The sequence below is a fragment of the Thalia democratica genome, chromosome 2 (assembly GCF_965202585.1).
Source record: "Thalia democratica chromosome 2, ktThaDemo2.hap1.1, whole genome shotgun sequence".
NCBI lineage: Eukaryota > Metazoa > Chordata > Thaliacea > Salpida > Salpidae > Thalia > Thalia democratica.
In genome coordinates this window covers 20,035,880-20,058,123 of record NC_139166.1, presented here as the reverse complement: position 1 = coordinate 20,058,123, position 22,244 = coordinate 20,035,880, and the positions used below count along the sequence as shown (strand labels likewise).

Below are 22,244 nucleotides of genomic sequence, written 5' to 3'. Positions count from 1 at the left end.
TCTCAAATTGAAAATTTTTATTTTTTATGCAAATTTTATTATCAATATAACATTTAATTATGGCAGTTACATATAAAACTTGCATGTAACTTGTTAGCTACATAGTGCTTATTTCAATAATAAAACTTATCAAAAACAAAATTAGTTATATTTAAACGAAATTCAACTATTTTATGTAAATAAGATAGATAGCCTTTGTTTTCTTTTACTTAAAGGTAATCTGGAATAGAAAATTATGACATATGAAAATAAAAATTTTAATGACCATTTTTTAAAGAATTATCAATAAAACACACAAATTTATATAGTTTTGAAATTTTGTTAATAATGTCCTTTAAAAACTTGTTACAACTTTTGGCTTGTATAGTTTTTTTTGTATATGTGTTGACCACTGGGTTTTGATCTTGCAACTTTCACCTCAAAAACTAAACTTTACTTTCACTGTATTTAAGTTGTTTACATTTAGTAGTTTTTTCAATGACTAATGTTCAAAAACTAATTAACAGTGTATTCATATTCACTATATTCTTTATATTCAGTTTAATTCACATAGCGCTGCATTGAATGCAGCTCTAAAAATGAGCTTTTCAACAACTTTTTGTATAGAAAGTTTGTATACGTTTAAAATGCAGCGGACACAGTTTTAGCTTGCAGCGCCAGCCATTTAACGAATATTTGAAAATTGAATGTAAAATTTAAAAACTAATAAATTTATCGTTAAGTTCAATGAAAAAAAGCAGGAAAACTGAAATAAAGGGAAATTTTCTTTTTTCTTCTTTTTTTTTTTGAATAGGTGGGACTGCAGCTCCAGTGTGCCACCCCACGCGACGCCCCTGAGTTACAGTAATTCATTATCTATAAAATATGTACTTGTTTCATTGCGTTAGTGACAGAAAAGTATCTATAAAAAACTATTGTTTAAAAAAAGCTTAATGAAAGAGTATTACTTTGTTCAATCATTAGAACAGTTAAAGTGTACACAACTAGTTCTTAGTTGCAGAACTTACCGATATAAAATATTTAAATACATTGTTAAAGTAAAAAAAATATATTTTAAATTTTTGTATTTATATAGTCTATAAAATTAGTTAATTACTACTTAAGACGTAAATAATATTCAACCAGATAATTCTCAAAACTCTAAAAAATTACCTTTAAAAGTATTTCTAAACTCAAGTAAATTTCAGAACGAATACTTCTAAAAAGTATTTCGCTTTTTTTTTTTTCTCAAAGCAGCAGACAAACTTAAGTTGAATTAAAAAGTTTTCTTTTTGAAGTTAAAGCAAATGACACTGTGATGTAACTTACTTTAACCTTTTTAGGAAAAAAATGCTTTTTTATTAGTCACCTAGTATTGGTGTTGAATAGATATTATTCATAAGTCTTAGTTAATGTTTCATGCTTTCAAACTGTTGAGACTGTTTGATTTGAATTATACAAAGATAAACTTAGTATTACAAAACTACAATAAACAAATTATCTTCAATAACAAGTTAGTCATACTTCTATATATTTAAATAAAAAGCTTATACATGTCCTTGACATGGCGTTAAACTGTTCTGGTGTATGACTCGATAACCGAAAGGTATTTTCGTGCACCAGGTCCTTGGACCAAACTTTTTAAGCCTTTTTTTATCGTTCAATAAAAAATATACACATATATTAATTTTAATGGTTTAAAAATTCAACCAATAATTGAAATAAAAAAAAAAGTTTTTGGCATGACTTAAACAAAATATTCTCTTTGAAGCTTTATATAAAAGAACTAACATTAAGCTAGGTTTACAAAAACAACTTTTGTATTGTGTTAAATTTTAAGTCTATACAAATTAATCCATACTTTTAATCAAAGTTTATACTTCATTAAACTTTCATTTAAGGTCTATAAGCATTTAAAAAACTAAGATTTTTAAAATATTATACAACTTTTAAATGTTATGTTTTTAAAATATATTCTTTAATATATGGTGCTTAAATTAATAGTTTCATTAAATTGTTCTATGGACTTTAATAAAATATGTGCAAAACATATTTTTAAATGAAATATTTACCTGATCCAGATAAAGTCTACCTGTTTATTAAAACATCTAATGTTAAATCGATCTTTTGGAATCAATTGACATAATGTTTGCTAATTTAAGACAGTTTAGACCTAAGATATATTTCCTAGTCAATCTGTATGCATTGTCAATATGTATGTAAAGTGACATGACACTTTTATAGATGACATTTCGTATGATATTTCTAAGTCATTAAGTTTAATTTGTGTAAAAAAGTTTGCCAATTGAATAGAAAATTAAATTTTTTTAAAAGCATATCATTAAGGTTAAGTAGTTTTTCTGGTTATGATAGTGATACCCTAGTAATTGTGTGTATTTAAGACACTTAGAGTAAAATTTTGATACTTTAAAGTGTTTGAAAAAGTTAAAACTATCAGTTTCAATATGCAAATAGTCGGTAAGTTATTTAGAGTAATAATTACAGTAACAATATTACAGGCAGTGTTGCACAGTTTTAATATGAAAAATTATGATTAGACAAAAATACGAAGATATCACGTATAAAAAACACTACAAAAATAAAATTTAAGATGTAGGAAAACAAGAATACTTTAAAATTTTACATTTTTTTTGGCTATTACTAAATAACATAGTTTTTTAAACTTAAAATCAGATACAATATTTTAGCAGCCTTAAAATAAAATTCTTAAAATATCAGAGAAACTAACTAAGAATACATAGAACTTTTTTTTCCATAACAGCAGTCTTTAGGAAGATCATGTAAAAATAAAAGGTTTGAAATGTTCTAAAACAACATTATGCATAAAATTTAATAACTTTTCTTTAATTTTTTTAACCTTTGTATAAACTGAGCAATAAAAAATAACTATAGGCTAAAATTGCATTGGAAACAACCAAAACTCTCTTTACATTTTTAAAGATTTTGATATAGCATGAATTAAAATTACTTTTTAAAACATTAATAATTTTTTTGTAAACAATTACCACTTAAGTGTTAAAGCTAGTTGTTTGTCACGTGCACTTATTGTCATGACAACAAAGTTTTTTGTATTCGGTGCACATGGGTAACCTGTCGACCAGAGACCTTCTGCACAGCCGAGATTTCTCTCGACAATCTGCATGAAAATATTAACTGTTGTGTAAAAACTAACAATGAAATACAAGTTATTTTATATAAAATAAGCATAAAGACTTTCGAAAAATGAGTACTTCACAAAAGTTTTATATTTTAAGTTTTACTTTCATGTTTAATCAACAAAGAAACAAAATAATATTTCAAATTGTATTAAATTAAGAGTTTAAAAATCTTTTCTTGAGACCATATAAAACGTTTACTTTCAACGCAGGGGGTTATGTTGCAGGGCATGACAACTTGGGGTCGCGTTGCTTCCAAGCAACGGCTGCCGGCCGTTTGTTTCCCCCGTCCCTCGTAGTAACACCCCAAAACCCTGGTCCTGATGCCGTTGCTGCCGCAGGAAGCCGAACAAACGGACCAGGGACTCGGTCGCCACATCGGCCTACAACGCAAGTTTGCACACTGACGTTTCCTAGGAGAAAATAGTTTTTATTAAACGTGGTTGCTACAGCTCTACTTTTTCGAAATTTCCATGGTTCCTGAATAAAAAACAAAACATGTTACTTTTAACGTATAAGTTATTTTTAACTTTCAAACACAGTTTCAAATAAGTATTCCACAAATGTTTCAAAGTTAACCTTTCTGGTTCAGGTATGTTTTTGCATTGATTCTTATCAACTTCAGTGTCATTGTGGTTTACGCAAGTTACTTTTCTCAATTGCATTCCAACATTGACCCCATAACATTTCTTACTGCACTGTTTCGTATACTCAGTTTTTAATATTAATTCATGAATGTCAGATTTATAACTTAAAAGCAAAAATTTACATGTCAGTTAATTAGATAGTGTTCTAATACAACTCTGAGTTTTTATTATCAAATTGCTTAAAAAAATTTGCACGTTGTTTCACTAAAGTATATGTTGTATGGTTAGACGAGAGTATATTTATAACGATAAATGTGTACGAAATTATTATTGATTATAACATATCTGCTAGTTAAAAAAGTTGTTAAGCTATTTAAATTAAAAAACATGAAATTCTACAAAAAACAAAAACAAACTTTCTTCCAGCTGCCGGCCTTCCAACTGGGTGGGCAGTTTTGGCGGGCACAAGTTTCCTCGGTGACGGGAACTTCCCCCGTTGAGTGACACATTTGCATGTTGACCTGCCTGATGGTGTCGTCTTTCATGAGGACCTGGCACGTGACCTTCCTCCTCCTCACCCCTCCTCCGCACTCCGCGCTGCAACCTCCCCACTCCTCCAAGTAGTAGCTTTGTTAACATTTTTCAATTAGACTCTTGTCGAAGTTCGTGAAACATGAATAATTTTGTGTGCAGTTGCATTTTTATTGCATGATTTACTTCTAGGTTACAATGGGTTGTTAGCAAATTTAAATTTTTTGAAAAATTAAATTAAATTAATTAAGTTGTTTTCAGTTGAGCACACTAGTTTGAATTAAAGTTCTTGAGGTGTGCACAAAAAGTGTTGTAAAAACTAGTGTTCAGACAAAGCTTGACTTTTTTTCTTTGCATTAAAAGCAAAATATAACATAACTTTTGCGATCTCAACACATTATTTAAGTATTAAGACACTAAAAAATAAAAAAGACAAAAATTTTAATTATATTTAGTACTTTTCATAGTCTAATTTTTTAAGTAGTTTAGCTGTTGAAATAATTAAGACCACTACTTCAAAAAATTATTTAAAACTTTTAATCATTTTAATGTTTTATCTTTTTTAAAACTCAATGTCGAAATTTCAATAAGCTTCGTACGTAACCAAATTTTTTTGAATTAATTAAAGTTATTTTCTGGTTTTCGTTAAATTATTTTTGACGTATAATTTTGCAACGATAATATTAATTGACAGTAATCAGGCTTAAGACGAACACAGCTGATAGCTACAAATTAAATTAGAAAAATTTGAAATTGTACTATAGCTTCTAAGGAAGAAGAAAAATATAAAAAATGTTGAGCTATAAATGAAATAAAAAAGCTGTCTAAATTATCGGCTACTTAATAGAAATAAAAAACATAATCATATTTGTTTGAAATAGTTAGATTTAAACTAAAAACAGATGTTTTTAGCGAATACTAATTTGACTATAAAGTTCTTGTTAAACACATAATAATTTTAAATAATTAGGATGTCCAAGATTGTAAAACTGTAATTTTGTTTGTGATAAAATTGATTTGTAAAATAAGGTTCTTATCACTCATATTACTAATAGTCTACAAAACTTGTAACTGACTGTTATAGGTTAATCTTTTTTGGTTATCAAAAAATTTCTAAGGTTATTTAGAAAAAATGTATTATAATAATTAGTTCAGTTCAGCTATTTAGTTAAGGTAAAACTTTAAGCTTTTAGCTTACCGTGGTGGGCAGTCAATTCTATTGCAAGGAAGTGATTGCAGATTGGTTGGTTTTTTAACACCAGTGCAATACCAATCATCAACAACTGTAACACCGTCCTCCATACAAACTAATTTGTTTGTTTTCGTCCCTTTGCTGCCGCAGGTGTCCGTACATTTCGTAAATCCTTCTAGTTTGTATTTGTACACTGAAAGGTTTTAAAACTAAAATGAATAAGAATGGGCGAAATTTAACTTTCGTGAACACTTATTATGTAAAAGATTTGTTTTTCTTAAAAATTAAGCTTCTTTAAAATTTAATCTAAGTACTATACTAAACATCAATAACAATATTGTTTTTACTAATTTCAAGTTTTTGAAAAAAATTGACATCAATTTCTCTACAACTTACATAAATGAAAAGTTTTTGAAACTTATTTCGAAAATTTATTTTATTATAACCAGTAAGCTAGTTGGTACAAAAACAAATGATCAGACTAAAAAATTTTGTTAAGCTACTTTTAAGCTTTTTAAAACACTAATTAAAAAAGTAAACTTTGTTTCAACAAACTTAAAAACTAAGTAAAAATTAATTTACTCATTTTACCAGTTATATGCAGCTGAAGACTTAATTCTGTGCTTCCTCCGACGTTAGTGGCTACACACGAATAACTGCCGACAGTACTGTTGTTGAAACTTCTTACTAGCAGAACTCTGCTGTCATACATTGTCTCCCACTTCGGAGACTCTGCCAAGCCTCTACCCTCAAACTTCCATTTTGTCTGCGGCTTAGGATATCCGCTTAATGGGCAGCCTGATTACGTGATTGGTTAAAAATAACAATCAACAACAAAAGCATTATGCAGTACAAAACATGTCTGTTTTGAATTGAATGGTCCTGCAATAGATAAGTTTGATAGAATATAGTTTTTGATTTGTTTATTATTTTCTGAAACTACACAAAAAAAGTGTTAATTAAGCGCCTTAGTATTTAATTACAAAAGTTTTACAGTAAACTGTTGGAATCATAAACATTGTTAATTTTAGTTCAAAAACAAATAGTAGTTACTTTCAACAGCAGTTTTATACAACTGTAAAAAATTAAAACAGGCTAAACTTTTAAAGTTAATTTTTTTATACAACAAAAAAAAACATAAACACAATTCTTAAAATCCTACCCATCATTACGCTCGTGTTGGCTTTCACACGGAACAAAGGCACGTTTTCATCCAGCAGCACAAGATCAGGAAGCCCGTTCATTTTGTTTGGAACAACTCCGTCTCTTGATATGTGCGGCGGATCTAATTAAAAGAGCTGCACAAAAACGATTACTCACAAAGCTATTTTTATACAAGAGACGACTTTTAACTTTACGCTAAACTTAACTTGTTGTATACAGACTATGATTAAAGATAATTTTATTTCAACCCTTATAATTGTCTAAGTTTTTTTTTAATTTCGTGCTAAAATGTTTAATTTTAATTTAAACCTAAACAATGGAAAAAAATCTAAGAACTTAAATATGACTTACCAATAATTTCCAGTACGGTTGCCTGGTAAGAGCTTCCGAAAGGGTTGGTTGCTATGCAGCTGTAGTGACCAGTGTCGCTCAACTTTGTTGGATTTATTTCAAGCGAGTTGTCGACGAGAATTTTTGTGTTTCGCTGAAGTCCGTTACCGCCGTTGGTCCATTCAACTACCGGTTCTCCTGTTAAGAAGTAAACATTTAGATGTAAACTTATATTTGTGAACCTACTACAATACTACAGTATGTATGAAATTTTGAATATCTAAATATTATAACTTATTATATACTGAAAATTTAAAGACACTTTAAAAAAAATAGTATATTATTAAAAAAAAAAACGGTTTTACTTTCAAAATCACATATTTTTTTTGTCGTATTGTTTTTATCTTTATACTAAAGTACCCGATCAAAATAAAAACAAATTAGGTTTTGTTTAAATCTTTATGAAATTTTTTTGAAAATAAATTATATTTACTGGAATTAAAAATAGTATTAGATTAGTAAAACCATTACATTAATTAATGATTAAACAATGAATTTTAAACCGGAAACTATATCAAAACCTTAGACAAAGAAATGTTTTTATTTAATCTAGACTAAATTAATAACACGAACAATACATTGTAATTTTCTAGACGTTAACTTTCTAGACGTTTGTAATCGGAAATTAATCAGAAACTTCATAACTTTTATTTTATTAGTATGTTTAACTATTTTAAGCTTTTATGTAAGAGCTAATTTTTTTCAAATTTTGTCTTATTAAAACATAAAGTTTATAAAGACAAAAGCTCATTATTTAACTTCGAAACTAAAACGAAATTACTTTTAATCGTTTATTCTAAAACTATACTCAGAAGTTAACTCACTCCAGTAAACAAAACATAAATTTGCACTTTTTTTCCGAGTGAGCCGTAAAATCAATAAAACTTTATGTTACTCACTAAATTGACTATTAGAAAAATTTAAAACTTAATTAGTACGGCGTTTAGGATTGTACGAATTAGTACTTGAAAATATTGCAAAAAATACGAAAATAAACAAAATAACGTTTTTAGTTTTCAATCTACTTAAAACAAACAAAACTCTTTAACGTTACAAATACATTTTTTTTTTCAACCTTTAGTAGGGCACTTTATCACGACCCTGGCGCCCAACCTGGCCCTCACGTGAGAACCGATCGTCACCGTCAAGTCCAGCGACTCGAAGTCGTCCACGTCCTCAGATGTCGACTGGATCGCGGGCGGGTTGGTCACTTCCAGCTTGGTAACCACGGAGTCCCTGCCCCATTTGTTCGTTGCCACGCACTCGTAGTTGCCCGAGTCCGCGTTGCCAGGGCTGAAGATTCGCAGCGAACCGTCGGCAAGTTTTATTGTTCTAAAGTTATTGATTTAACAAAGTTATAACTACTGCAGAGTTTAGAACATAATATTAATAATCAATTAATAATAAATTGAAAACTGTTTTTGAGCAGTTATAAATTAGGTTTATAGATTAATTCAACTTTTAACAGGAAAAATACAATCTATGTAGACAAAACGTTGGTAACTTGCAGTTAACTTACTAGTAGCTAAACTGCATCATAAATGTTATTAAGTTAGTCTTACACATCAGTTATATAAGTTTAAATTTACTTTAAAACATTTTAATGCTTTAGGATATACATCAAAGTCAAACAGCTATAAGCATTGTTCTACCAATCACAAACAAAAAACCTTTCGTCGCTTTCTATTGGTTGATCATCCTTGGTCCACGTGATCGAAATAGGTGTTTCCCCTTTTACCTCGCACAATATGGTCACCCTTTGTGATTGGACGATGACGTTCGTCCCTCCCACGTTTACCACCACGTCATCATCGTAATGCACCTGATTGTCGGTGGTCGGCGGGGAATTTATTCTCGGTGCCAGTTTTGATCTACTTTCGGGAATTTTTCTCGCCGGTTGTTTCAGGCGAAGCGGAGCTTTTTCCCTGTACCCTGAAAAGTAGATGTAAGGTTAGTGTTAAGCTACAGTGGGTACAATAGACAGTTGTTACCGTATGGATCGGTTTTAGTTGAGAATATGTCCTGCTTTTGGACGACGCTGTACTCGTTTATTATGTTTAGTTTTTGCTTTTTTAAGCTTTCGTCCAACTTTGCCGAAATGTTCTCATCAAATTTCGATGAGTTTTTAACCTAGACCGTTGATTGCAGTTAAACTAAAATCACTATTAACGTACAAGCTGCAGCTTTCATATACTGACTGATTTGTTTTATTTAAACTAAAAACTTAAAGCAGACAAAGCAAAACAGCAATTATTAATAAAACAAATTTGAACGTTTAAAGCTGTAGCCGTATTGAACAATCGTGCAAAAAGTGCATATATATGCATTAAAAAGATAATCTATTCCAAAAGTTTAAACAGTTAAGTAGATAAGTTGTCAACTCAATTAAATTTATTGATTTTGATTGTTATTTTTTTCGAAGACACTAAAGGTTGAAAAAGATAAGTTTACTCTGATACGAACTTTGTTGATGTTTTTGTTTCATCAAATAGTTTGATATTGATTTTGATTACATTTATAAGCTATAATTTTATAAAGTTAAGAGTAGATAAAGTAAAAAAAAAGGTTTTTAAAGTAAATGCAACAGTTTAAACAAAAAAAAAAACTTTGTAAACTACAACTGTAATCGAAAAACAATTTTGAAGCGGAAAAAAAATTGCTTCAGATTAGAAACAATAACAATTAATTGCATTAGTCAAAACAATTCCTTTAGAAACATATATTACTTGGAAAAAAAAATAAATTGTTCACTTGAATTAGGTTATATTATGTGAAGGTTGAGTTATTTATTAATTTGCAACAACTGAGAAATTCAACTACTTTGCATTGAAGTTGTAGCACAAAATAATAAATAATTAACATATCTCACTTCAAATTCACTTTTAGTAGTTATTGTCCGTGAATATGGGTATCCATTTTGTTGCTTTGTTTTGTTTTTATCTTCACTTATTTGCTTAAAGTTTTTATGACGAAATTTTATTTTTCCTGAATGTTACAAAAAAAAAATTCTTAATTTCTAAACAATCTAAATCGAGAATGTTATTAATTTTGTGCTATTCTGAAAACATTTAGCTATACTTTGATCTTTATAGATTAAAAAAGACTTATTTACTTAAAGTTCAAAAATAAACGAGGTAGAAAAATATTTACTACTTTAAATAAGAAGTCTTTTTGTTTTGTGATAGGGATTAGAATATATTTTATTTTACAGATAAATTTACTTAATAATTATTAGGTAATTTAAAAGTACTGTAAGTTTACTATATTTACCTAAAAAGCTAAAATGTAATAATTTATAGTTTTAATACCAAACAATAACTACAAAATACAACAATTAAACATTAAACAAAACAAAAAGTTTAGCTTACAAAAAAAAAGTTTTACTTAAAACAAAAAATCGTTTGTGATGCAAAGTTAAGGCGATGAAAACAAAAACAAAACGGTTTGAAATGAGCTCGTCAAATAAAACGTGGTAAACTGCGAACTTTTGTCACCACCCGATGAACGGGACATTTAACTGCATTAAACCGCAAAACCTGCCCCCATTTCAAACAATTCAACCGCAACACCCGATGTTTGACGCTAAACTGTTTAGCCAAAACAGCAATAACAACAAAAAATATTCAACAACAATAAAAATAACTCAACACGAAAGGATGATGAATTGTGGCGGTGTTGTGAAAACATGGTTCATAAAAAAATTATTGCCATTGTGCTTTTGTTTGTATTTCAAACTGTTTTTGTTGTGCGGGCAGCCTTGCTAATTCGATATGAAAACAGCAGTTTACTTATGATTTGAGAGGAAATTCTTTGAATTGATTGTTCCGTTTGCTTTCGTTGTGTAACAACTTATTAATAAAGTTTCGATGAAGTTTGCCAAATTAATCTAATTAGTCGGGCAGAGAGAATTTTTTAATCTCGCACAGAAAAGATAATAAGTATAACTCATGATTAATCTCATGATAGCTTTCAAAACTTGTTCTAAGTTCAATAAAAACGATAATAAATAATAAATGTAGATAACATTAATTACAATTTTACAATAAATTATAAGAATGTATAATGCTAATCATAAATTTTACATCTTGTTTTAACAATTTAATTGTTACTTAACTTAGACTAATAATGTTTTAACTGACTTTTTGGAATTAAAACAAGCAATTTTCTATTGTTTTTTCCCGTAATGCATTTTATAATTTGTCTTCGTTTCAGTTTAATCTTATTTATTTTCAAATCTTTATTTTTTGTCAGCATAACGTAACCACTTCTTTTTGTAAGTTTTTGGTTGTTAATGAACCAAAACGTTTCTCTGCGTTTTAATCTGAAAAAAAAACTTTAATTTATATACTGAGTTAATCTAAAATTATTTGTGATTAATAACGAATATCAAGCAACGTTCTTATTCTGTCCAAATGATTTTGTTCTTGATTGCTTTAAAATAAACAAACTATGAAAAAACCTCATCGAATCATTAAAGTCGAACCATTTAAACTCAATAACAAACTTTTCAATTCATAAATTTAACTTTCTAACACAAACAATCTTGTTTGATACAAAAAACATATTTTGCTTAAATCTTCTAAAAATGTTTAAATTTTAGTATGCGAAAAGGTTATATTAAGTTACCAAAACCGAAGATTTCTAAACTCAGAAAAAAAAAACTGCTTATTTCTACTAATACTCACTATGTATGTACCAACTGCAGACCAAAATAAACTATTTACTTTTAACAATCAAATAAGATGCAGAATTTGTAAATGTGCTAGCTCTGACATCCGCATACAAATTAAATATTTATTTTATAACAGACTATTAGACGAATTCGAACCTATTAGAACCACACTTCGCAATTATGGTTGTTCCAGGTAGAACAAAAGCTTTCGTGGGAAGGTTTAGCACCAGGGGGATTTTGCGCTGCTTCTTCTGCACGAAAACCTTCATTTTTTCGCGAACTTCAACCCGATTTACAACGAGCTTTGATTTTCGCTGCGCGGTCGGTTTTCTTTCTGTTGTAAAATCAATAAAAAAATTGTACACAAGACGTTAGTAGGTTATAAAAAACGTCTTCATTTTAGTTTCACAATATATCAGTTAGCATAACACACTTATGTTAACAAATACCTTCGTTTACTTGATAAACGCTTTCAAGTTTAAACCGGCATATTAAACAGCCAAATTAAATCAACGCGGTCTAAATAATTGCTGTTTTTGTTCACAAAAAACTTACTGAAACCGGACAGACAAAGACTAGCCAATGAGCACCTTTTCTTCTTGTTGATTGGCTTCAGCCCTGCACAGCTTTTCGGTTCCACTTTTGTCCACCTTCCCCCATCTGTCACTTGCACGCAGCTCGCCTTTCTAATCTTCCATCCCAATGTAGGTCTGCCGCAAGACCCCCGGCACTGCAAAACTTTGAAACTTGAAACGTGCTTTACGTCATAACACGTGACATTTGCACACGTGATAATATGGAGCTTTGAATTTTAATCCTGGCTGTTTGTTCAGGTGAAACAACGTTGTTTTAATTCAATTTAATTCGTTTGTTAGAAATAATGTGTTTAATTTGTTATAAGGTGTTTTAAATTCAAAAAGTTTAAATGGTTTAAAAATAAGAAGTACGGTATCGAGTTCAGAAAAAAAATGTAACGGAACAATTTTGTCATATTTACCAAACAAAAATTATTATTTGTAAAAGCTTATATATATATTTTTTCATTTCTAACGAAGTTTGCATAAACGTTTCTGATTAACTGTTTAAAATTTTTAGAAATTTAAAACTTTCCCTTCTATCCAATACATAGCTGCAAAAGCCAAGGATTTGAAAAACCCAACTTGAACGTGTAGAAAAAGCATAGTCCGTATATCAGCTTAACATTTTACTATCAAAAACAAATGATGCTATCAGTGCAAACTAAAAGCAAATATTTTCAAAATATAATACCTCGCTCCACTTTCCAGGTACAAACTTCACTTCGCACTTTTCGAGGTTGCACGTTTTCCTGGTCAACCTGAACGGCTTCTTCTCCCTGCAGTGCCTCTGATCAACCTGAAACACCTTGCCCAGCCCGTTCCTCTGCTTGCACAAGTACAGCACTTTGTAGAAGCCTCGACCGCACTGCTTCGAACACTGAGATAAACATATTATTTTTTGTACTTGTTTTGGTGTATTTTGAAAATATTAACAATACAAATTAAAAAATCAAACAACTACCGTTAGATAAAATCACTTACTCAAAACTAGTGTTTAATTAAAAGTATTAAACTTTAAATATCAGCGTAAACATCGAGTTTTTAAAAAACATAAAAACAATCAAGGATGTTCCGTTTTAAACAATTTTTTTTTGAAAGCATTAACACATGAAGCTTTCATACCTGCCCGACTCCCGACCTGACCCATTTTGGCGGGCAGGTCCCGAATCCGCACGGTTCAACTTCCGCCGGTTTCGGCTTCGGACACATCAGCTCGGGCATCTTGCTCAGTTTAGAGGAGTCACCGATCGATTTGGGGGAATACCCGGTTTCAGGCATGAACCTGCAAACAACCGTTCTTCTTCTTTCGCCCCTTCCGCACGTTTTTGAGCAAGCTCCGAACTTTCCAATATCCCATCTGAAAGTAGGTATTGTTTTTAATATGAGTTTGTATAATATAGTTTTTTATACATAAATAAACTGGTAGTTTACTGAACAAAAATTGTTTGTTTGAAAAAAAAACCTTTTTAACTAATTGTCTGTTAGGTTAGAATTTATCTGAAAAATTCGCTATTTATGATCAAAATGTGCAATTAATCGTGATTTTGTTTACAAACAAAATTAATCTAGTTTTATTTCCCTTGTATTAGTCAGTTTTTTAAATAAAACCAGGTGTTTTGCGTTTTATAGTGCACTAAATTACGTAATGCATTTAAATCAAATCCAGCTTGAAAGCATTTCGGTTTTTGTTCATCTTGTAAAATTTGCGACTTCCGATTTCAAACATCTCAAAAGTAATGTTTTCAAAACACACTTGAGCGCAGTGTCAACAACCAGCTTTGTGTTTTTATTTGCTTAACAATACTTGTTTCGGTATAAACTAAATTAAGAAACCACAAAAGGTTCAACCGGTTTTTAGTCAAAGTTGAAGTAGTTAATTTTTGTACATCTTATTTGTGCTTTATCATGGTTTCAAAAATTTACCTGATTTGTATACAGTTTGAGCATTGGAAAACTAAGTAGAATAGTAGCAACCTACATGTGTATGTGTTTCGACTTTTAAGTAGTAACTTAAAATACATAAGAACTAAAAGCTGTAAATTAGTTCGAAAAAGTTAATTATAAGTTTAAATAAGAGTAGTTCGGCTTAATTGTAAAAGTTTGAAAAATACTTGACAATATCTTTAAAAAATTTAGCCAATAATCATACAGTTTATCTTAAAGTACAATTAAGAGCTTTCATTACGAAAGTTAGGTGTGATTTTTTTTTTTGTAGATTAAAGTAATTACTAGTATTTTTTAGCTTGATTAATTTACTTTGTATTACTTTTGATTATTATTAGTAAAAAGTTTGTTTGTTTCAATTGTACTTGCAAAGTTGTGTAACTAATATCAAGATGAAAATTTTTTCGTTATAATTTTTTGAGTATAAACTGTATTAATAGAAATTTGCAATTTTAACATCTTTCAGATAAAAGCACTGTTATAAGCTATTTTCTAAAAACATTGAAGTTAGTTTAATATACATTTACTGTAACTGCATGAAAAAACTATTTAATTTTAAATAAAAACCATTTTGCTTTAAACTTTATTTACTTTAAACTATGCTTGAATAGATATAGTTCTTTTTAGATCATCATATAGATAGCAATTGTATAGTAGAGATAGTTTGAATAAGAAATATATTATATCATGTAAACCGTACTGAATAATGAACAAATAAAAACACTTAAAAACAATACAAAAATGATTTTTACAAGATAACATGTATGTTAGTATTAAATTACCTAAAAAAAATTATTACACTTTATTTTTACTTGCCTTATAGCAGTTTAGTTAAAAAACAAATTGTATATTAAATACAATGCAAGTAAACAACTTTATTTGAAATCAAGTAAACAACTTTTCTTTTATCCGTTAAAGAATTCAAACAAGTAAGCTCAAATAATCAAAAACAGTTTTTTTGTTTTTGTACTTCTAACTAGAATATATCTGTTTCAATGAAGAACTGCAAATGAAAAACGTTTCATTATTTGAACAAAATTAAAACAAAAAGATAACAAAATACTTGCACATTTAAAAAACAACTAAAAAAACGTTTTATTCAACAGTTGTGTACTCTTTTTATTCTGATACTGTTTACTAAGAAACGCAAAATTTAACACTACTAGAATGACTACATTTGTATAGAAGTCAAGTTAAGCAAATAGTCGCCTTCTATTGTAATTCTCACTCAAATGTTTGCGTTGTAGATATTTTGCGCCGGTCAGTTAAATAATCCGAACCAGTTTTTTTTTTGTAAAAATTTATGCTTTCACCTACCTTACATATTTGTATAATATTTGTTGTTATGTACAGTATTTGTGCTGACAGTTTTAATAACTTTTGTTGACTGAGCTAATTGTTTTTGTTAGCTTCGATGAACAAAGTAATACAAAAACCTTACAAAAATCACGTTTAAAGGACAAAAAAAAATACTATAAAAGCTATCAAAAGTAGCTTTAATTTTTATATTTTCTTTTTACTTTTAATACCGTTCAATTAAATTATGTACATTACAATTAGGTTAAAATTTCTAGGCTGTCTTATATGTTCTTTATTTAATTATTTTAGAATAAAATACAGAGTATATTTCAGGCTGATTTTCTTTTTAAATAGAAAAATGTTCTGTTTAAAGAAATAAAATGCTTGTCTTTAAAACTATATCTGATCTGACTTTTTTTTTAATAATTAATTGATTGTAATAAATCAATCGCGTTTTAGCTATTTTTTAAAGCTAAAGGTGTTCTAATTTCTTAATTAATCGAAAAATAATAAAACACTTAAACAACTTCGTTTGGCAGAAACAGGCTTGCATCATAACCGCACGATTAACTGATAACTGATAATGAAATAAAACTACGGAGTTGTTAAATAGATAACTATTCGCTGGCAGAACTAATACTGACAGTTGTAATGCAATTGTTGCGTTGATAGCCGATCGATAAACTTAAACACGAGATGAATAATAAAGAATAAGGAATAAGAAGCACTAATACCTTGTTTCCTTATAATTTTTATCAAACAAAGATTATTTATTTACTGAGATGAAAAATAAGATTTAAAATTTATTTAGTGCTAAAATAACTTTTGAAAAATTATTTAAACCTAATTGGAAACCAAAAATGAATTTTAACCTAATCGAAAGCTTAGAAAAAAATTGAACTTGTAATTACTTTGTCTTAATTGGCAGTATACCTACCATAGAAAAAAAAAACTAATAATGGATATGTTTACTTAACTGACAAATAAAAAGCTTACTAAACACTTTTGAATATACACATTGTGAAAAGATGAAAACTATATTTATATTGGTTTTCAGAAGCTCACTGTTAAATACAAAAGTTGCTACATTTTTAAATAAATTATTTTCAAGAGGTTAATAGAACGAATAAATGTTGATTACTAATGTAAAACAATTCATTAAACAATTTGTGGTTGATTTACATTCATTTAATTTAAATTACAATAAACTTAAATTAGTTAATTGTTAAGTTTTTCCTTGTTTAATTTCTTCATTCATTATGTTGTTTTATACTTTAAATTTTACTACCTAATTAGTAAGTTTTTCACTATAAATTTATATTAACTTGCTTTTTTTATGAGACCATTTTTAATTGCTGTTTCTAAAACTAATTAAATAGCAAAAATTAAGTAATAACATATTTAAGTCACTTGGAAAAAAACGCTACTCAATCAAAGCTCAGACTAATGTTAAATGTACAAAATTTAGAATAATTTAAATAGAAACAAAAATTTATTGTTTTTGATTTTTTTTTTGGTCATAAAACCATATTTTCTACTTAAATCTTTAAAAAGCCAGCATTTTTTGATAAAGTTTACAAACTTAACGTAAAAATCAGATTGTTTAAGAAAAATTAAACATACAATTAAACTGAGAAATGTTTTATTACATAAAAAACAGACTAAAACTAACTCTAAATTACTCTTTAAAAAAATTAGCTACTTTTGTTTTATTATATTTGTTGTTATTTTTAAACTGCTTTATTACAATTGCTTAGCTTGCTAAAAAATTATTTAATTTCTATTTTAGCTTTAATATTAAATTCTGTTGACTTAAAACACTTTTACAATAAATAAAACATGAAAAAACAGATGTTTTACAACAGATTTTTTTTTCATTTAATTTACACTCTTAGTTCACAACGTTTAAACATCTACTTTTTTTAATATGATTCCTTTTGGAAGTTCAAAGTTAATGCTCATTTTTAAACACTATTTTCAACTATGGTAACACTTTTTGTAAGTATATTGTGTCTAAAATATCTCTATAAATTACAGTTTTGATAAATAACAGTTACAAAAAGTTGAAATTTTGATTCATTGTTTAAAATACACATGATAAAAATGACAATTAAGTTCAGTTTGTAGTTGTTTTAAACAACTTAAAGTTTCTTCAATAAAATTTCTAACAACGAAGAAGTAAAATGTTTTAAAAAATTAAACCTTGTTAAAATGCTGTCAAATTTTTGTAAACTACTTTAGAAGTTGTTTGTCTAAACTATAAACAAAATTTTTACTTCATTTTTTGATGGGAAATTTTCGTTAGATTAAAACGTGCTATAAAGTTTGGCTCATAGCTGTGTTTCAAGCCTAAAGTTGTTTGAAATAGAGTTAAGTAAAACTTGTACTAATTTAAAAAAGCTTTACAAAAATAATTACCTTTTCAAACAAACTTCAAGATTTTAAACAATAAATACAAACAGTTTTAGATAATTTACACTTATTTAGTATACTTATGGTATCAGCAAAGTAAATACCAACATAATAACTTTATTCATCAATTATTGAAAAACATTATATACAAATAAGCATATACTTAGCAAGAATTATTTCTATCTTAGATAAGGTAAGACAAAAGTTTTAAGGCTTTTTTTAAATTTCTTATATACTATTTAACATAATTAATTTTAGATTTTATGTTTGTTTTTTACCAATTAGTTTTTTGTCTATTTTAAGTCAAATAGAACAATATACGTACATTGCATACTATTTTTAATACTTAAAAAATAAAAGAGCAAACAATCTTAAAACTCTATGGTTACCTTAATAGCGCTAGCTATTTTTATCTCACGTTTTACTTGTTAGTAACATTTCTTTAGTTTTGTCTCTTTAAAAACATCCGCTATCTGTCTTTTGTTTGTTGCTTAAAACGAGAACTTTAAACTACTTATCGAATTAGCTGTGGGCAAAAACATGCACACCTTAAGAAACAACATTTTACACCTGGGATTCTCTATTTGTTGGACAAAACTCAAGTATTTTTCTTCCTAAAGTATTAGAAATACACAATAGCAAACTTTCACGATTTTACTATAAACAACCCTGTTTGTCAAGTCATCAAATAACAACCACAGCAGCTGCACAGTTTACAATTGAGTTTAAGATATCATAAATTTGGTAACTTTTTTATATATTCTTGTAAAACAATATAGAATAAGTTTGCTCGTCGAACCGAATACGACCCGAAGATTGTACGCTGCCCACCCCTGGTTTTAAACTATACTCTATTTATTAAATCTATTGACTAAAAAAAATTTAGAAGTGTATATACACTATAAAGTTGTTTTATGAAAATATTGTTTCAGTGTTTTTGTTATTATGTAATAAAGTAAAACAAAAAGTAATGTTTAAATTTCTATTTAAATGTTTTGCTTTTGGTTTATAAACAGATTTTAATTTTAATTTTATAAATTTGATTGAGATAACTTATATAAAATTAGAAAAAATAATTTTCATACTACCATTAAATAACTAATTTTAGCAAGGATAAGCAATTTAGCATATATCCCCCGTGAGCTTTAAATGTCGTCTTGTGAAGTCACGCAATCAAGCGCAACGATGTTACAAGTTCAAATTCGTAAATTGCTTTTGAATTTTTGTTTTAATTTTTAAACACCTTGGTTTTGAAACAGTTTTGGTAGAGCATATTTTATGAGCTCATTGACGATATAACTTGTGTCTATTATTTTTTAAAAGCGATAATTACATAATAAGTTAGAAATTTCTAATAAAACCAAAATAATGATGTAAATTTCAAAGTTTTAGTAATAAGTTGTAGTTTTTTTAGTATGTAGAATAGCATATGTTTTTGCACATTTGTTTATAAAACCAAACGTTTACCTCGTCTTAAATTTTATGTTAAAGTATTATAGTAATATAATTAAGCATTATTTCAAAATTATTAAAATTATACAATATCGGTATTCAATAGACTATAAAAGTTCTAATACAATCAATCAATACCAACAACAAACAATTTTGTACTTACTTAGCCATTAACTCCTAACAGAGTTTAACTTTTTTTGTTTACACAGTTAAAATGTCAAACAGTTAAAAAGATTGATCGTTGCTAATTAGACATTGAAGAGTTGTTTCCTTGACAACTAAATTAATGTTAATTGACGCTGCCGATAGTAGCTATAAATCACTAGCAGAAGCTAACTAAACTTACCAAACTTTGCAACAAAAAAAAAGCTATCAAATGCTAATAATAAAACTTTTTCTTACTTTTATATTTTAAAAAGTACGTGCTGACACTTAAAATAAAAAAATTTACAGGCAAATTATGTCATTAAGGGTAATAATCAGTAACAGCTCCAGTGACATTTACAGTAGTTTTTGCAATTTAAGTTTGTTTTAAATCTCTTAAACATCAACTAATTCACTTTTTTTTAGCTTGAATATCCACCAAAGTAAAGTACATCATAAAAGCACTGATTCAAATGTAATTTTCGAAAAATTTAGTATAAGAGCATTCGTAAATGTTTGAAATTCTATATTTGCGATAAAAGCATTTGTAAAAACTTACCGTCTAAAACAAAAGGTTCCGAAAAGATCTTTGATATGGCTCGCTTTCAAGAAAAACATTTTAAGCCAATATAATTATCATTACCTAATGTTAATACACAGCGTGTTGAACAACACAGAGGACGTATTGTTAAAATTACTGAATGCAAAACATTTTGTTGATTTGTTTGTTTGTTGTTGCAATAAATAAATTCAATCAGTTATAAAAGCTACCTCTCTTTTCAAAATCGTTTATACCTTTTTGTGTATAGTAGTAGTTTTTAAACAACTTCACTTAAACTAACCAAACCTAAGACTTTATTTTGAAAAAAATGTTTTTACACTTTTAAACTTTTTATATATATTTTTAATGAACAAACTACTGCTTGTTGTCGAGTAATTACAGTCTAATGAATTCGTAGAAAAAGTTTTTGAAATCCTTAAACTGAAATACAATACAAAAAGTTATTTTATTAACAATAAAAAAGTATTCATTATAGTTATTATTGAATTTTGATTTGAAATCTACAAAACTTATGTAATTTTAGTAAAGCAGTTTTAAATACTTGCACTCCGGCAAATTTTTTATAAAACAATATCAAACCTAAACTAATTGATGTTTTTTTGTGGTTACGCAATTATTTTACTAGTTTTTAAGAAAGGTTATTTTTGTAATTGCGCACCTTAATAAGGTACTTAACTGATTTTTTTTATAGTCAGCTTGTCTATTACCCAGGATTAAGCAATCATTGTACATTAAAGCAAATTACACGCATTCTCGTATATTACTTACTAAGAGGGCTTACTGAGAGGATATTTATAATTGTGTTGGAATTAAGCTGATCAAAAGATTTACTTTTGTAATTACTTTTAATCTTCACCTATGCAAAAGCTAAGTACCTATTGTTCGACGTGATTCTTAAACTGTTGTTTAATGTTGTTCTTAAAAGAAATTTTTTATTAATATTGCGTGAGAGAATATTTTTATAATCTTTATTAAGCCTATTTTCTGCTGTCTACTACTTTTGTTTGTAATAGTTACATGAAAATAAGGACACTTGTAAAATGGCCCTAAATGTCTGTAAACTCTTAGTGTCAAAATTATATAACTGTTTACTGTGAATTTTTACGCCTGTTTAGTCGGTATTTTTTATTTTATAGTGCCAAAAATATTAGGAAATGACTAGAAAAAAAACATTTAAGCATATATTTTTTTAAAATAATACTAAAATATAAAACTCACTGTGGACGTATTTCTTTCGGTTGATTGACTTTATTCACCAACAGAACATCAACTGACCTCCTACTAGTCTGCCCTGTTGATTCTTTATTCGTGTGATTTTCTTCAATTTTCGATTCAGTTTTACGTTTAATACTTAGTTTTGGTTGCCGGTTGTTCAAACCATTTTCGACGGTGGTTTCAGTCGAGCCAACTGCAGAAAGGTTCAAAACGGATATTTGGTTCGAAGCGAGGTTGGTGTTGCAAGGGTAGGAGCAAATTAGAAGAATGAAAACAAGGTTGTGAGATTGGATGTGATTCCACATTTGGTATGAAATTTATGAGCCTTCTTCTCATCAAAACACAATTATTCCACAGTTTAACACGCGCACCCAGTTTTGACTTTCTCTAACTTTTTTATCAGCATGCTACAAATTCATTATTAAAACTTGCTATAAAAACAATTTAGTTCGTAGGCTGTTTTGTTGCAAGTAAATTGAAATTAAACTGACTAAATTTTTGTTGGTCAAATTTTTTATCTCAGACGAGTGAGGCTGGGTTAATAACAATAATTCAAATAATTAATTCAATTTTAAAGTTCAAATTAAGTTGTTCAAATTAAAGTCGTAAACAAATTAATAAATTTTCTTTTGTTAAATTTAGTAATTTCTAAAAAATTTTAATATGTGAGTTTGATTTTAGAATTTTTTAATAATATCAAAACTTATTTAAATTTTACTATCTTGGTTGATTTAGTTTTGTTCTACACTTAGTTACATTTTGTTATTTCAATACTAGTTTAAAATTTTACTGGAAATACTGTATGCTTTTTAAATATATTTACTACCCGTTTTTATGTTTTTAATTTTAATTTTTAATTTTGCAAACAAATTTTTGAAGTAGTTAAGTTACCGAAAATACGAACCTTTTATTAACAAACGGCTGTGAAACTGATATTAAAGAAGTGC

The 22,244-nt window shown here is 27.9% G+C and overlaps 1 protein-coding gene across 2 annotated transcripts; it reads right to left on the bottom strand.

Annotated features, from left to right (window-relative positions):
* Nucleotides 1–795: 795 nt before the first annotated feature.
* On the bottom strand, nt 796–21,724 carry LOC145849698 (ADAMTS-like protein 1). 2 transcript variants are annotated; one of them, XM_082954722.1, is made up of 19 exons: nt 21,301–21,724; nt 13,392–13,626; nt 12,961–13,146; nt 12,247–12,421; nt 11,848–12,025; nt 11,159–11,340; nt 9,889–10,004; nt 9,011–9,149; nt 8,690–8,951; nt 8,095–8,351; nt 6,981–7,157; nt 6,628–6,750; nt 6,057–6,263; nt 5,472–5,658; nt 4,159–4,369; nt 3,735–3,853; nt 3,357–3,568; nt 3,006–3,136; nt 796–855 (listed from the first exon to the last, which is right to left on the bottom strand). In XM_082954722.1, the coding sequence occupies exons 1-18, from the start codon at nt 21,600–21,602 to the stop codon at nt 3,033–3,035; spliced, it is 3,372 nt and encodes a 1,123-aa protein (XP_082810848.1). In that variant the 5' UTR covers nt 21,603–21,724; the 3' UTR covers nt 796–855; nt 3,006–3,032. The 2 variants fall into 2 exon arrangements, with proteins under 2 accessions (XP_082810848.1, XP_082810847.1); XM_082954721.1 differs by lacking the exon at nt 796–855 and having other exon boundaries at nt 2,562–3,136.
* Nucleotides 21,725–22,244: the final 520 nt, after the last annotated feature.